We start from the raw sequence: 17,518 nt of genomic DNA, 5'->3' as shown, positions 1-17,518 counted from the left end.
ATTCAAGGCTGAATAAATTTGTGGTTATAAATGATAAATACTGTATGTTTCTATACAGCAGGGGGCGGTAAAAACCTTGAACGTCTTGTAATACTTTAGCAAAGAAGGAGAACAGGCCAAATTCGTACACAAATGCCTAGACCTTGGGCGTGTTCGACTTCATGCAGCGCTGCGCAGACAGACTAAAGTTTCACACGAAGTACCGCGAGAGGTATTTACAAGCAGTGCTTTCTAATGGCTCTCGCGGTATTTGGTTGCAATAGGCCGTTCGGTCTGCGCAACATCGAATGAAGTTGATCCGTATTATTTACGCATATTATCGGGGCACCGTTTGAGCTCATCAACAACCTGCTGCGAAAGTTATTTGGAGAAGTTAGGTGGTGCGAAATGTGATTTTGAATGGGAACTCCCTCTTTTTGATTTCCAAAGTTTTGAGTTTGCGGACGGATGAACTAAGCCACTCCACTCGAGCAAACTTTCATCCGAGTTGCAATAGAAATACTTCGACGATGCGGGACCGAACCAAAGAACTGGGCAACGTGAGTAAATGTACAAAGTATGGCAGTGCACTCGGGAAACCGGCTAACAGGCTAACTTGCTAACCCTCGATTAAAGTGCATACAGTCAAACTTGCGTTCAAGAATATTTGTCGTAATCTCACAGGGTGGCAGATCTGCTGCTTTATGACTGAAGATTTAGCCGTTTTGATGCAAAGTGTTTGCATAAGTCAGTAATAATATCAAACAGTAGAAGCTAAACAGCCCATCTGCACTACTAGCGACGAGACAAACTGTTACGCCCTTGAGTTGATTAACGTTATAATAGAAACACTTTATTCAGTGTATAAACCTCTCTGTTTGAAGTTAACTCAGTTGTGTCCTTACAAGAACAAGACAGCATTTAGATAAGACTCATTTAAATAAAATAATTGGAGAAATAACATGCCTTTCCCTTAAAAAATTAGGCATGTTTTTGACATTATTAACGATAGTTTAACTATGGTATTTGTAGTAAAACACAGGAACCATGTATCATTGCTTCACTATAGTAATAATAGTGCAATAATAAAAACGTGGTCATTTTGCTCGATTTGTTCACGGTTTGATTTGTCGCATCCTGAACAAGATGTCACATTGAATTAAATCCAAGTTTATGTATAGATAAATTAACAAATAAACTACCTTTTGTCTGACTTTGTGTTTAGTAAAACTAATTCCCGGTTTCACAGACGACGCTTAAGACTAGTCCCAGACTAAAATGAATGTTTTGAGTTGTCTTAACGAAAAACAACTTGCCTGACATTTCTTAAAATATACCAGTGCCATTGTTTTGTTTCAAGATGCACACCATTAACGTTTTTGTCCAAGGCATTTTTATAAAAGTGACTTAAATATCCTAATTTAAATATCCTAATGAAGACATAGTACGGACTTAAGCTAAGTCTTGTCTGTGAAACCAGGCCTAAGTGTTATATATAATAAAATAATAACTTGTAATTTTAATCTCAAGTTAATTGTTCAAAATGTAACTCACAAATTCATATCTCTGTTCACTAGACGGCTAATGCCTCGGATGAAGATGAAGAAACCACAGGTCTCATGATAAAGCCTGGTTCTGGGACCTCAGGAAAAGAAGAGAAAGAAAATGAAGTCTTCTTTAGAAAGGTTCATATCGGGTCACATTTGGATCGTCCATCACTATAGAACATTGGATAAACAATCCCAATGTTTGTTAATATGCTATGAGTGCAGCTTTCAGTTTCTAGGCATGGAACATTTGTGCATGTGTTAAATGTAATCGGGAACTGAGAGAGGTTTATCCAATTTTAATTTGAGATGGCTAACTCTAAAAATTGTATTTGTGAATTCTCAGGCAAATATCAGTAGTCGAAATTGTTTGTGCCGTGATCTCCCAGGTTGTCCCAATAATTTCCTTTGTCCTCTAAATAGGTTCAGGAGATTCGAGAGTGCCTTGAAACTTTTAAGAGAAAGGTGTCTGAATTGGAGAACAAACAGAAAACCGTATTAGGAGTTGCACTTCCAGAAGACAGTGAGTAACTCCTATTTATACTGTACATATTGAGCCTGCATGTTTTTGTCATGCGTGTTTCCATATAATAAACATTATGAATATTTATATTGTAATTTAAGAAACACGATTTTATTATCCCTCACAATGTACATTTTCCTAAAGGTGAAAATGTGTTGACTGATATTTATAACAGTTTTAATTTAAAATTAATTCATTTTTCCACCCTAGGTATGAAAAAGGAACTTCAGTCTCATAGGGAGGATATCAAAGGCATGGCCAGCCAGATCCAAAAGAAGTTAAAAAGTAAGTAAATGAATCAATTATATTTATAGTTGAAGTATTTATGCTGGACCAATGCATGTCAGAAATGTAATGAAATAAAATCTATGCCACAGGCATTGAACCTAAGAAAGCTGAGAGTGATGACAGATATATTTCAGTACAAGTGAGAATGCAAAGAGGCCAGGTTAGTTGCTGTTCATGAATACATTACAACACAGTGTTGTTTTTGCTCTGAATAATCTTCTCTTTCCATTTTTTCCCTTTCTCCTTTATAAAAGCATGCTATTTTGTCCAGAGAGTTTCTCGAACTGATGGGTCACTGTAACACGATTCAAGCCCAGTACAGAGACAGAAATGTGGAGAGGATACAAAGACAACTCAAAATCAGTATGAGTTTTTTCTGTCACGTTTCGCTGTTAATAATTGTAGCTTGCTTATATATTTATAGTCTTGATAATTGTATTAGTTTTATTGTCATCTGATGCACTGTTGGGACTACGTGCATCTTCACAAGTACAAATCTGCTTCTTCTTTACAGCTGGTAACAATGTGACAGATGAGGAGCTGGAATCAATGCTTGAAAGTGGGCAAACGGATGTTTTCACACAAAATGTAAGTATGTTGCTTTGTGTGATCTAAATGCATTTGCTCTCTTTTTCTATTTCTTAGTTACCGCATAGCAGCCTTGAAGGTTGTGCATTTGAGCACCCTTCTTAAATCTAAACAGGGCTCTAGACTAACTTTTTGCACTGGTTGCACTGGTGCGCCTAACTTTTTTTCTTAGGTGCACCAGCACAAAAGTTAGGTGCACCCAAATTTTCGACCGCATCGCATTTAACGCCGCAGTTTTACAAGTTCACTTTTTTAAAATCGCTGTCCATATAGGCAATATTGACTTGTAAATGATTAACTAACAATCTGGTCAACATAAAGTTCTTTATTTGAAGCACAATTCTACAAGAAAGCAGGGCTCTAGACTAACACTTGAGAGAGGTTGCACCAGCCCTTAGTGAGTCATGGGGTGAGGTAAGAAAAAAGAATCACTAAAACTTCATTAAAATGTGTTTAATACATTAATAAATCAATTAGAAATTAATACAAATCATTGTTTATGATTGAATTATTTTTATTGTATATGTAAAATCTCTTTCAACACTTTACCATATTTAAAGCACATCTTTCTTAAAGCTACTTTCTTCCTTTATTTGTTGTGAACGACTCTTATAAGAGAACAAAATTCCTTTAATATCAGTGAGTGTTTTGGGCCCGTCCGTTGTTGTTTGATGAACATTATAAACAGAGATCTTTATTATGCTGCTGCCCCTTTAAGAGCTTTTAAGCGCAATATACTGGAACACGTGTTTTGTTTCCCAACTGTTTGGTCAAGAAACAAACTGAATACCTTTACAAGGTTTCTTGTTAATATGTTAATTTTTTGTTATTTTGGTTAATATGTCCATTTCAGAGTAAGGCGGCGTGAAAGAGAACTCCGTTTAGTATTTTGTGCTCTGACTCTCTGGGCGCGCGCATCTCAAACAACCCGCGAGACCTGAAGGCTTTTAGTGATTATTCTTCATGAAAGCTGCATTGATACTCGTTTGGCTTTTATCAATAGCGACTCACAAATAAATAGTATGTAGCGTGTTGTATAATGTTTTGTATGCTTTTCAGTATTGTTAGAGAGCTTTATACAATAGTTTAGTGCATAAAGTTTAAACGCATGTTTCCTGCATTAGCTTCACATGCATACAATACTTGCAACACATTTCGTTATCTTTGCTGTTTTGTACCTTAGTAGGGGAAATTCTTGTATTCTGCATATTTATTTAAGTTGCAAGATTGAGCGCTTCACTCGTCTGCTCTTTCGGTCCTTCGCCTCTTACTGTGCGTTCAGACCGCCGCCGTCGAGAGCGTCAAAAATCGCTCTGGCCGCCCTGCCAACAACGCTGTAGAAAGAGTCTTGGGCGCGCTGACACTCTGACGTAGATCGAAATCTTATCTTATATTTAAAGGGGCCGCAAGCAAACAAGCTTGTTGATCTTGTGCAGACTGACCACAAGAAATTGATCGGTGGAAAGAACTTTATTTGTAGTTACACGTTTGCTAACGAAATAAACCAATTAAAAGCCATTTGTGTGGTGTGGCTTTTGTGTTCATGGTTAAGTGCTAGTCTAATTTCAGCATTATAGGAGACATTTACTAGCCTTGGTCTTTAATTAACATTAATTTGTGTGCAACCTACATTACAAACTCTCCTGGTCGAAGTGTAACGTTAGCTTTAATGCAGTTGGTCAAAGCGGTGTTATTTTGAGCAAATTAATTTCATTCCCGCTGGAAAACAAGCGTTCTGTTGTTGCATATAAATGTTGCATATAAATAGTTTATTTAATATTCTGCAGCAGTTTTTTATTTAGATTTTTAGATTTAGATTTAGATTCAATTTATTGTCATTGCACATGTACGAAGGTACAAGGCAACGAAATGTGACCTCTGCATTTAACCCATCCAGAGAGTAGTGAACACACGTACCCCCGGAGCAGTGGGCAGCTATCACTGTAGCGCCCGGGGAGCAAGTAGGGGTAAGGTGCCTTGCTCAAGGGCACCTCAGTTGTTACCTGCCGGCCCTGGGAATGCACCGTTACCCGTAACCCGCGAATTACGTCTTTGGGGGCGGGGCACTGATAGATAAGTGAATGGTTGAAGGAGGGGAGACGAAAATGAGTGACTGAATGCGCAGCTTGCGCAATATAACATTTCTGCTCATTAAATTTATAATACGCAAAAATTATATATTGATCAGTTTGACAGTCGCACTGGTGCGACCATTAAGAAAAACTTGTCGCACTGGCAGGAAAAATAGTCGCAAAATGAGACCATTTAGTCGCAGTCTAGCATGTCAGAGCATTGGTTATGATTTTCGGACGGATCAGGCCTTAACTTAACATTCTTAACGAAAATCGTTCTTTTCATCTTCTCTCATCATCCGCGGCTACATCCACTCTGTTTATCTGACGGCCCTAGGCTACTCACCTCTCTCTGTCTGACTGTGCAGCACAGCATTTTCAAACGTACACACAGCAGTGTTCGAATTGTGTCAAGGCTCTTGGGGGGTCCCCTAACCAGTCTTCAAAAAAAAAAAGAAGGAGCTGCCATTGCAAGTATCAATCACATGATAGTTTGGATTAGGGCTGCAGCTATCGATTATTTTAGTAATCGAGTATTCTACTGATTTTTCCATCGATTAATCGGGTATTCGGATAATAAGTACTGTTTCTTTATTAAAGAGCAACTCTAAATATACAAGAGAAAATAAGACAGGTCTCTTAAAATGATCAACTAATTTGTTTCCTTTTTAGAAAAATTAACATTTATTGCTAAAATTGCATACATTAATATCTGTGAAAACTAAACCCATTTAGTACATTCCATTACCATATTTTCAAAATGCAATATAGGCCTAATACAAATGTATAAATAAGAAACATTAATAAAAATAGAAAGAATCATTTCAAAGGTAAACAACTAACTTCAGCTTATGCATGATGCATTTAGTTTATCTAAATTAGTTTTCGTTTCTTTTTTACTATTAAATAGTAATATGTTTGTCCACATAAAAATACAGAGTTAACCGGACTTTTATTTTGGCAGGTCGTCGGAAGACGCTTATTTTTTAGTGTGTTAGCTTCACTCAGTAAAATGTTCTGAAATAAACTCTCAGAGCAACTCTGGAGATGAAGTTCATGTGTTCATGTCCTCATTCAGCGCAGACGCAGACAAATTTATGAGCATCACGCGTGTAGCACGTTAAACTGTGCAGTTCATTCACGCAGATGCGCAGAACAGACAGATGATGTGTAAATAACAGGATTCGGCGTCCACAAGTCCGCATCTAGTTTGATGGACTCAATGCAGCCGGAAAACAAGTTTCACTCGCAAAATAGACTAAAACTAAGTAAAATAGCAGTTCACCATTTCAATAAGCTATCACTTATTTATCAGCATGAGAAACACATGTGAGCAGATTTAACGCTAAACGCTTTCAAAATGAGAGGATCCGCACGCAGCCAGTATCTTGCTGCGACATCTCTGTACATGTCTTCATTGAACACTGTGTGGCGCGCTTGAGCATGCATGGATTTTTCAGGTAAAAATTACATTTTAGTTTTATGAAATTTGTACAAATAATGGACAAAAGTGTTTTTGTTTTAGCATGATAATTTGTAAAAAAAAAAAATTGTGTTTTTAGTTGTCTAGTTTTAATGAAAAACCAGGCGACCCCCCAAGTTCACTATTTTAGACCTTATGAGAGGTCCCTTAAGGCTTATGAGGGGTCCGGGACCACCCCAGCCCCCCTCAATTCGAACCCTGCACACACGTACAGGAATATCTGGACCACGGCCAATCAGAGAGGGGTCCGCCCTTCACTATCTCTGATTGGTTTAGACCACGATATGGGCCTAATGTGTCTGTTGTTGAACCACAGGGAGACTTTCGCAGAGACTTTTTTTTCCCTCGAACGGCTGGTCGCACCGGTGCGACCTCAGATTTTTTTTGTCGCACCATTGAGAAATTAGGTCGCACTCTAGAGCCCTGCTAAAATGTGCGCATTTTATTTTGACAAACGTTTTGTATTAATTGCTTCCTTTCTTACAATCAAAACAGTTCTTTTACTGTATAATATATCGTAGTGTCTATTTACACTGAGGACAAATAGCCCGCTTTGTTGGCAGAGACTATTTACACTAGCTCCGCCCACCAATATGTGATTGGCATTTCAAACAGCGACTCGAGTGGCATAAAGTGTAAAGTCTGTATAGCGTGGCATGGGAGATCGGTGTTCTAATCCTGCTGAAAACCTTTTTTATTACTTTACAGATCCTAAAGGCATTTATTTTCAATAAAATTGATTTAAGACTTATAATTCATTTTTATTCATAAACTTTAGGTTTAAGGTAAGGTTAGGGGTAGGTATAGGGCTTTAATATCTCAATAAGTTGCCGCCATTTTAATAATTTTTATAAATATAATGATTTACTGTCTGTTATTAATGCATAATGTTTAATGCACAACAACACTGAGGTGCAAATAGTAACGTTATCTGCCACTATTTATAAGTAAAAAGCATCTAACTACTATTTCTACTTAATCCAAAGAAAATAGGCCCTACAGCTATTTTTGGTTAGTGTAAATAGCATATCGCTAAGAAATGCTGCTATTTTCACTTGGTGTAAACAGAACTTACTACTATTTACACTTAGTGCAAATAGCCGCTGCCATAATATATACTATACTTCTCTGATGCTGTCACAATTCAAGTCTTCTCTTTTGCTTTCTTTGCAATGGAAGTGTATCATCTGGTAAGACTTTAATGAACAGTTCTATCCGAAATCAATGTGTAATTATATTTTTGTAATTTTTTGTTTTTGTGAAGTTGATTTACCTTTTGCACTCTGGTTGTTTAACCATATAATCATGAATAGCACTGTTCAGGGCACTTCCTCTGACCCTTGAGGAAACCTCTGGGCTCCATCTGTTTTCAGGATTCCCTGTTTCCTGACCCTTTTCTATCTGTGCCATAAAAATGTTGTGTCTCTATATAAACAATTAACAGGCTTTAAATGAGACGCGCAACATATGGGGGCACCTTAAAGGAAACAGTGATAATAAATGAAGATTTCTAACTACAGTATTTCAGTTATTAAACTTAAACACTATTTATATTTTGGTGGATATTTATTTGACCACTCCTGGGGAAGGAAATCGGGTTTGTCAACATCAGTAAACACATTGACAAAATGAATGTCTGTCTTTATCAAAATCACCTCCTCAGTACCACTTCCTCTTTAAAGTTTAGATTACAGTCATTATTCCTTCCTTTCAGCTCATACTCAGCTATTATTTATAGAAACCCGCCATTTATTTTTAGAAGTCCAACCCTTGCATGAGATTTATGACATTAGCAAATAACCAACATGAGACATTTCACCATTGTGAGCTATGTGTGATCTGTTAAAAGTCCTGTTTAACCACATTGTTTGGTATGAGTGTTTTGGTTGTTCAGGATAACCACTGTACACTTCATGTGTCAATTTTCCTAATTGAATGGTTGATGCAGATTTTGAATGACGCTAAAGCAACCAGACAAGCTCTGAATGAGATCGAGTCACGACACGACGAGATCATTAAACTGGAGAAATGCATCAAAGAGCTTCATGACATGTTTAACTACCTTGCTATGGAGGTACAAGCACAGGTGAGAGACCAATGCAGGCAATATTGAATAAAACCTTCCTCAAATGTCCAATATTTTGTCATACCATTTACCAAAATATTGTCTAATAATTGTGCTCAGTCAGAATGCGATTTCATCTCAGACCTTGAAGTGTAATGGACTTTGGTTCCTAGGGTGAGATGGTGAACCGAATTGAGGAGAACATTAAGATGTCCCATAACTACGTGGAAAAGGCTGTTGCAGACACAGCTGCTGCTGTAGAAACGTCCAAAAAAGTGCGCAAGGTGAGTCAGCGGGATTCATATTTTTTTTAGTATTTATTAGTCTTCAGAACGTTACGTCAGTGATCAGTTACTGTTGTGCAAAGTGTCACATTTTTATCTCTTTTATTTCTTTCTTAGAAAAAGTTATGGATTGCATTATGCCTTGCTGTTTTACTTGTTATATTAGGCATTATTTTGGCTATCACTTTTAGTTGAGGTAAGTCCTATTTAGCATTTTAAACAATCATTTTTCCTCACATTTAAAAGTTGCATCTTTTAAAAAAATGAATGTGACAATTCTGAAATCCATTATAGTTCTTTTAGGACTGAAGAAAAGCGATGTCAGATCTTTATTTTTCTCTTTCCAGGTTCTCTCTATTAGTCTATCAGGCTTCCAGGCAGTGACTTCCTTCAGTCTTTTTCAAACTTGCATATGGCCATGCACACATATGACCTCTGTCGGTATCCCAACTCTTCTGGTGGCTACAGGTGCTGGACTTTAAAGCGCTCATCATTTCTTTGTCCAACAAAGTTAAAACGTGTTAGAATTACTGAAAGTGTATCAGCTGCTTTACCTGGATGTATAAAAAGGTTACTTGGCCATTTTAATAGATTTATGAATTATTGTGTGGACTGGATTTCCAAGACGGTGGATCTCATTTGCAGAAATCATTATTAAAACATGGTAATGAATTGCATAGAGAAGTCAGGGAAATGTACTAAAATTCTTAATATATTACACTTTCCTTTTAAAAGGCATGCTCAACAACACGAAGGGATGGGCTGTTTGTCTGTGGCCTAACATTTAGATGTCGTCTTTTATTTGTTCAGATTTTTCAGTTTGTAGTGCCATTTCAGACTTGAAGTTTGCTAACACCTGTGTATATATCTATAAAACACTTGTTTTATACTCTGCTTTTGCATTTCAGCATCCAAATTTCAAAATACTGGTCTCACAATAACATGATGCATATATGTATATTTTAACTAATTTGTGCTCTGTCCCAGTTAAGGCGTGCACTTTTTAAGAAATTATGTATAGTAGTGCCTCAACCTTGGTGCCTTTTCTTGAGAAGTAACTTTATTTGGCAGTCACAACAGAGACCGTAAAAAGCAAGATCACCCAAACAAGTGTAGTAAATCTGTATTCATTATGCACATACTCCCACACATTAACTCATTCTAATGTAAAAAATTCATTTTTAAATAAAGTACATTATATGTCACATTGTTTTGTAGTTGGTTTCTTTATTTTTAAGTTTTTATTGTGTTTTTACTGTGTTTAGGTACGTGACGTAATGCACGACCAAGGGGGAAATCCTGTAGTTTGATATTGACACTGTCAGTGAACTACAAATCCCGGCGTGTTTCTGTTTTGCTCTTATTTTTAGCATCACTCTTGTTTCACTGCTCTCAACACGGTCTGGGAGAAGGTTCAGGTAACATTTTATTTTTGGAGGTTGTTTGTTTAAAAAAAATATATAACCTAACTACACGAACAAACACATCAGAGATTGTTTTGTTTATGCGTTGTTTGCGACTTTTGTCCTTTATCAAAGTTATTTTATCGTATCTTTGTATTAACAAATTTTACTTTGTTAAAATATATTTGTAGCCTACTTGTTTACATTAGAAAACCAGTGCTTTATTTATTATTCAGTTGTTTGTCATTGTTTGTAGGGATTTTCTAATAGCGAAAGTGAAAGTTTTCTCCGATGTTGTTTGAACCAGAAGTTGGTGAAAGTTAAATGAATATCGCTTTCTTTTATTCCTGACCATTATAAGAGTGATTGTGTCGTAAGCGATGAATGACAGAGAGGTTGATGAGACGATCCCCGTGGTCATGGAGACATCCTCGTTCTCGCAGGTAGTTTTTAACGATGTTCCTCCATCATATCCGCCAAACGTGGCAGTGACCTGTCGGTATACGATCACCGGAGGCCTACAGCCCAACCCGAGAGACTGGATCGGTATCTTCAAGGTGTGTAACCCATAAAAGGCACGAAAAAGTGAAATCATGAGTCAGATTTCCTTTAGTTGCTCATTTGTTATGTTAGGAATAGAATGCATCACACCAGTAACCACCATTATAGTCTCCATTAAAACCAATAACCCAAATCCAATGTTCTGTTGCGTTTTGGGAGGGGATCTATTTTTTGCAGCATGGATAACATTCTCAAGAACATGTTTTGATTGAACATTTCATTTAGATGGAAAGGAACACCAAGAACATTATCATATTCAATATATTGTTATATGTTTGTACAGATACAGTTAGTGCAAACAAAATTATCCATATGCCTGACCTCTTCTTTGGGGGAGGATATGAATATATTTGTTGTAACACACACGCATCACTGCTGGAAAAATACATTTATACCATTACAAAATTCCTTTTTGTAGTGTGTTCTGGGCGTTAGTCCAGTAGGATTTAATGGCGTTCTCCTGGTTCCCATGTGCCAGATAACATCCCACCAATAGATTCCATCACATACCAGTAGACACCCTATAGTTTACATTAAATCCAATTCAGTTCCCATTATAACCCTTACATCCATCATATCATATTGTGTTTTGGGGAGGGTTCTATTGTTTTCTTTAGCAGGGATTACATTAGCTTGGATCTTGGATTACTTTCCAAGACTTTTAAATTTTTTAAAGTAAAAAAAAGACCATTTTCTCTTCTGCATGATCTGTGGGACATATACAGGTTGGATGGCAGTCAACACAGAGATATTATAGCTATGAATGGGTGGAACCATGCCTGGACCAAATCGGACCTGAAGGGCTCATGCAGAAAGTGGTTTTCAAAGGTAAGAACCACTGGCTAACCCATCACTGCACATTTTGTAGTCAAGATTACATAACCCTTTTATAATTTCATATTTAACCTGCTTTCCATGAACTGAATTGGGATTTTTAGTCGTGATAACTGCATGTGATTACTGTGCATCATGCAATCGCATTGATGCGATGTTTTGTTGCTATTTTTAGTAAAGTGAGTGAGTAACCATCACCTTGGTCCACATCTACTTATCAAATTACTTAAATCATGGGACCTGTTGCAATGCATCATGTGTCTCAAAAAGAACTTGGTGTGCTTTCATGATAAGCTCTTTCTTGGCATTGAAATATGTATGTGAACCCAGAGTGTAAGAAAGGCTCTATCTTGCTCCTGAGTGAATGTGTAATCAAACATGTTACACAAAACTCACTCATTTCCACTGACTTTTGTCTCAGAGAGCTATCTACCTAAAGACGATGGAGAGTTTTATCAGTTCTGCTATGTGGATAGCAATGGTCATGTCAGAGGAGCCAGCACTCCGTTCTGCTTTCAAAACCATGCAGAAATAAGTCTGGACTGCAGCTTGGAGAAGGATCTCTTAGTCGTAACAACACAGGTACGTATTCTGTTTTTCTTTTTATTATTTTTTACTTTCAAATAATGTTGAAGTTGATTTTTTTGTAGCACAATCCAATCTTACTATCTTACTCTTATTAGTTTTCCTATTAAGAAACTGCAATTGAACATTTATAAAAATGCTAATATCAACAATTACAAGTTTCCTTTAATGTTGTTGTGTGTAGGAACAGGCAACAATGATGGAAAAGGAGAAAGAGGACTTGGTGAAAGAGATCGAGTCCTTAAAAGAATCAAATAAGATCCTGAAAAATGAGCTGGACGAAAGACTGCATGAGATTTGTCGTATGAAGGTTGGTCAGCCTTTATAAACATACTGTGTTTTTTAAGGCATGATTATATAACAACAATACACATATACTGCCGTGGAAAAAATTATGAGACCATTTCCAAAAAAAAAAATTCTGAATTTACTATTTATAGGTTTGTGTTCAGGTAAAATGATCATTTTTGTCTCATTCTGACCATTACAACAATATTTCTCCCAAATTTCAAATAAACATTTATATTTGCATTTATTTGCAGAAAATGAAAACAGGAGTAAGAGGTCAAAATGACAGTAAAGATGCTCTACATTTTTCAGACCTCAAATACTGCAAAGAAAACAAGTTCATATTCGCTTTCAAGCAATACAATAGGGGAAGTTCAAAAATAAATACAGTATATTTTTATGTGATAACCTCGATTTCTATCACAGTTTTCATGTGTCTTGTCATGCTGTCAGTCTTTCACATGGCTGTTGGATGACTTTGTCACTCCTGAGGTTTGATTTTGTTGAAATTCTACAGACACTGAACTGGAATGGCCAAAATATTGGTAAATGTAGAAATGCTGATTAAATGAAAATTTGGAATGGTCTCTTATTTTTTTCTGTGGCTGTGTGTAAAACCTTTTACTTTATTAATATACATTATTTTCACAATCTCCGGTCCCACAGGGTGTTGTAGCATGTCAAATCACAGTTTATTTTAAATGTTTGTCTTTGTGTACCTATTGTGTAGTATAAAAGGTTGTTCTACTAGTTCAACAAGCTGCGATTGTACATTGTTGTTCTCGTGTCTTCAAAATTGCAGAGCTGCGTAGATGATTTAAAGTCAAAGGAAAAACCGGAAACACCCCTATCAGATATACCGAATTATACCATCACCGAACAGGTAAACAGAGAGCTGCTCTTTTTGTAATTGTTTTAAAGAAGCACACACATTTTTTCCAGGGTTTGCACAAATAAATGAGCGGTGTTTTACAGTAAAAGTAACTTTAAATCACATGGCCCAACAAATGCCACTTACTTTATGTCAGTAAATCACAGAATAAATCAATCATGGACAGTATTGTCTATCATTTTATCGGTCTGACTGAGAATTTCATGAGTTATAACTTCAACAAATGAATTTCTCCTGTATTTACAGTCACTGACCTCTCCACATGAAAACTTTGACAAGGCTGTTCGAAAGATCAAGCTGCTTAAGCAGGAAAGGGCAGAGTTACAGCAGCAGGTGGAGCTCCAGTTCGCCGAAAACCTCAAGTGAGTTTCTGAGCTTTGATTTTTTTGTATTATCATCATGGACCTCTTTTGTGCCAACGCATATGTGCGAAAAGATTTAGTGATCGATTTTGGTGTATTTATTTTTCTCGAGGCTAAATACCTGCCTGAAAGAAACAGAACACAATTACAACAAACTGCAGGATCGGGTCAAGTTGCTTGAGGTTTGCAAACAACATTTTTACAATTGTGTTGGGTAAAAACTGTTGCGTGACAATAAATACCATAAATAATTATTTTATTTATGTCAATGCACTTGTTCTACTTCAGGTGGATGTGCAAAGCAGCACGAAACACAATGAAAAGCTGCATGCAGAAATCGAAGAGCTTCTCAAAGTAAAAAGAACTCTAGAGGAGAAGAAAGGCGAAGACAAAGTGTTACAAGCATCCATGTCAGAGCTCAGGGGTGAAGATAATGAGACAAAAGTGAGACTTTTCTATTTGAAATCTTCAAGCAACTGTTGCAACAAAGTTTTTATTGGCCAAACCCATTCATTAGAAGGGGCGTACACATACATGTTGCCATATTGTGGGTCTTGAAGTCTCCCATGGCCTGGTTTAAAAGTTCTGTTTTATTTTCTGTTAACCTATTTCTTGAAATTGTTGAGAGTTTTTTTAAACCAGTAGCATTTTAAGTACTTTACCCCCATGCATGTTATATGACACTTGCTTACCTGTATACTAGTCAGAAGTAGGCAGGGTTGCCAAATCTGCATTAAAAAAGCCCAAATACAGTACCTAAGCTCAAATTCTGCTTCCAGTTCACCTACTTATACTAAATCAATATGCCCCGCGAAGCAGTGGGTTACAGTGCATTTTATAACAGCTAAGGGCGTTGTGGCACGACGTGAAGCTGAGTGCCTAAAACCCCGTAGCTGTTATAAAATGCACTGTAACCCACTGCTTCACGGGGCTTATTGCTTTTATAAAACGGTTATTCCATATGCTTAGCAAGGTTTCATAAAATAAAGTAAATAAAATGATATTTAGGCTATGTTGTGCGGTCAGCCGTTATATATTGAGGTATTTTATAACGGCTTAGAACTCCGCTCAGCCAATCAGAATCAAGGACCAGAACTGACCGTTTTATAATGAGGTATTTTATAACGGCTTAGAACTCCGCTCAGCCAATCAGAATCAAGGACCAGAACTGACCGTTTTATAATATGCCCTTAAAGTATGTACTGCTTTTGTTATGGAAAAGTATATACATTTTGTGTGCACAGCAAAACAGTCTGCACGCACTGGGACATACTAACACCGTGTCTACACTGGACGCACCGCATCCAGTGTGGGCAAAATTTAAAATTATAATGGGTTCTAATGCGTTTCTAATGTCTTTTGTCGTGTCGTGTCGCGCCATTCACGTCCGGTGTAGACACGGTGTAACGCAAAACGGAAGTGGCTGCTGTTACCTAGACGACTCTGTTATTGTTAACAGTCACGATCATCAAAATACAGACCGTCTTTGCGTTTAAGTATTTATTCATATATTATTTCGTATGTAATGTTTACTGTATACTTACATTTATTAATTCAGTAAAGCATCACTTATTTGATTTTAATAATGCAGTGTAGCATCACTAAACTCTGCCTACTCGCGGTGAGTTGTGGGTAATATTATTAGTGTCCATTATGAGTGTCCATGGATCTGCACTTTGAATTTTCACCGGAAACAGTAGACCATCCGGATACTTAAAGAATACTCATTTCACTATAACTTACTACTACTATTTTGGAATACTATTTAGGATGGATAGGATGTGAAATGGGACGCAGCAAAAATGTTCCACTTCTGTATATCTAAAATAGATATTTACATTAACTGTAATTTCTTCTTTAAAAAAACACTGTATAGTAGTAATCATAAAGACAGTCTGTTTTCATAAGTTACCTCATTTCATCTTAAAAATGACTGCTGGTGAAAAATTTCCACGGTTAAAAGAAACCGCAGCAACAATTCAAAAGTAGCCCAATTTCTCAGGAAAACCACAGACTTGGCAACCCTGGGAGTAGATGGTATTAGTCAGTGTTTGGCTTCAAACCTCAAAGCTAACTTTTGACATAAACTCCAGTTCTAATTGGCTTGTTTTTAAATGCAAGCATACAATCTTTTAATAAAGTATGTGTGTATATAAAATCAAGTATAATAAATCCTCTCTCAGTTCCAGATTCGGGCCTTGCTCACTCAGCTGACCGAAGCCAGAGGGCTGCTGCGCAGTGAGATGCAGAATTGCAAAGAAGCCACTAAACGTGCTGAAAGTGCAGAGCAAGAATTGAAGGAGGTGAAACAGAAGCTGGCAGAGATGGCCGTCAATGAAGCTGAGGCTGAAAAACACAGTAAAATCCAGGTATTTTGACCTGTGCCTTGTTCTGTGTTTTTATGAATTGAATACACTTAATGTTGAGAGCAGTTTGTTTAAAAAGTCAAAATATTTCATCCTGATTGGTGGTGCTACATACTTACTGATTGTTGCTGCTACATACTTTCACTTTTAGTCAAACCAAAAGTTATTCAGACAGATATTTTTTATGGTTATTTTTTACTAGTGGGTGTAAGACACTGTAGTCTATTTATGTAAGTGAGTATAGCAAAATACTGTGACTTTTTTACCCAAAGATTCTTCATACAGTGGACTACTAGTAAAATTGATCAAAATTATTCAGACACTTTGACCTGACCATGTTTTGCTGAAGCATTTTTTCTTTAATGGCAAATGTGACCTTTCTACCCCACACACTGAACAAAATGAAGCATTGCTTGGTAATTGGTTGCCCTAAATTGTTATTATCTCATTTTGTACTTAAATTCAACAGCTGACAGCTATTCAACCTAATCCATTACCTTTCTATCAGTTTAACTCTTGAGTTCTTGTGATATTTTATTACCATTTTCTAAACCATAGCGAATAAACTGCGATTATGTGAGAAATGTTGAAGGTGTCTGAATAAACGATGGTTTGACTGTATCTGTTATTACAGGCACAACTTGAGCAGGCACAAGACAAAATTTATGAGATGGCAGAGACATCAAGATCAGACAAGCAGACACTTATTGAAAAGAATGAGGTAATCTGTTTTGTGATGCCACAGATGAAACATCCCATGCTATTTTCGCTCTCTGTCAGTGCTAAATTCATTGTCAGTGCACAATGTTTCTTTTTTTATCATTTTATCTCTAGGAACTTCAGGCAGAAGTAGCAAGACTGCACAGGGCGGTGATTGACTACCAGGTGGCGTCCGTTGCAGCTATTTCTGAGCAGCTACCCAACCCACAGAGCCCACCTGCCTCCAGCAACACCCAAGAGCAAACGTACCCGCCCGATTATCCTTTCTACGAGAGCATTGATGACATGACTGGTATGTGAGAATAATTGATAAAGGAAGCTGTAGCAGACGCTATTTTCCACGATTGTCTTGTAGACATGTTAACTTCATTAGATATTTTATTCATAGGAGATCAATCAAGAAAAGAGGACAAGGTAAGGAATGTATAACAAAATCCACAATAAAACTGAGCATCCAAGCAGCAAAATGATTGAAATGTTTTTCTTTATTTGTAGATGAAGTGCCTGCATTGCCAGGAAAGCTTTCCTGGTATGAGCGAGGATGAACTTGCACAGCATGAGCTGTCCCACAAAGTGTGTCCATTCTGCACTCTGATCTGTGATGACTGGGAACAGCAACTGTTTGAAGATCACGTCTATAGTCATGAAGAATAACCCAATTAACTTTTAACTGAAATA

General features: G+C 37.0%; 2 protein-coding genes across 3 annotated transcripts; both read left to right on the top strand.

The window, feature by feature from the left end:
• Nucleotides 1-302: 302 nt before the first annotated feature.
• On the top strand, nt 303-10,039 carry stx4 (syntaxin 4). Its single transcript, XM_057358255.1, has 11 exons — nt 303-539; nt 1,557-1,664; nt 1,950-2,049; nt 2,260-2,334; nt 2,427-2,497; nt 2,592-2,700; nt 2,852-2,925; nt 8,429-8,566; nt 8,719-8,829; nt 8,947-9,025; nt 9,177-10,039. Exons 1-10 carry the CDS (start codon nt 510-512, stop codon nt 9,022-9,024), a joined length of 894 nt encoding a protein of 297 aa, XP_057214238.1. The 5' UTR covers nt 303-509; the 3' UTR covers nt 9,025; nt 9,177-10,039.
• A 94-nt stretch (nt 10,040-10,133) lies between these two features.
• On the top strand, nt 10,134-17,499 carry calcoco2 (calcium binding and coiled-coil domain 2). 2 transcript variants are annotated; one of them, XM_057358254.1, is made up of 14 exons: nt 10,134-10,247; nt 10,676-10,789; nt 11,519-11,621; nt 12,049-12,209; nt 12,397-12,522; nt 13,303-13,383; nt 13,639-13,754; nt 13,867-13,936; nt 14,043-14,198; nt 15,938-16,123; nt 16,755-16,841; nt 16,955-17,132; nt 17,229-17,254; nt 17,336-17,499. In XM_057358254.1, the coding sequence occupies exons 3-14, from the start codon at nt 11,600-11,602 to the stop codon at nt 17,492-17,494; spliced, it is 1,368 nt and encodes a 455-aa protein (XP_057214237.1). In that variant the 5' UTR covers nt 10,134-10,247; nt 10,676-10,789; nt 11,519-11,599; the 3' UTR covers nt 17,495-17,499. The 2 variants fall into 2 exon arrangements, with proteins under 2 accessions (XP_057214237.1, XP_057214236.1); XM_057358253.1 differs by having other exon boundaries at nt 10,594-10,789.
• The last annotated feature ends 19 nt before the right edge of the window (nt 17,500-17,518 follow it).

The sequence above is a fragment of the Triplophysa rosa genome, linkage group LG18 (assembly GCF_024868665.1).
Source record: "Triplophysa rosa linkage group LG18, Trosa_1v2, whole genome shotgun sequence".
Classification (NCBI taxonomy): domain Eukaryota; kingdom Metazoa; phylum Chordata; class Actinopteri; order Cypriniformes; family Nemacheilidae; genus Triplophysa; species Triplophysa rosa.
The sequence above is the reverse complement of the archived record's forward strand: the minus strand, read 5'-3'. Positions and strand labels throughout refer to the sequence as shown.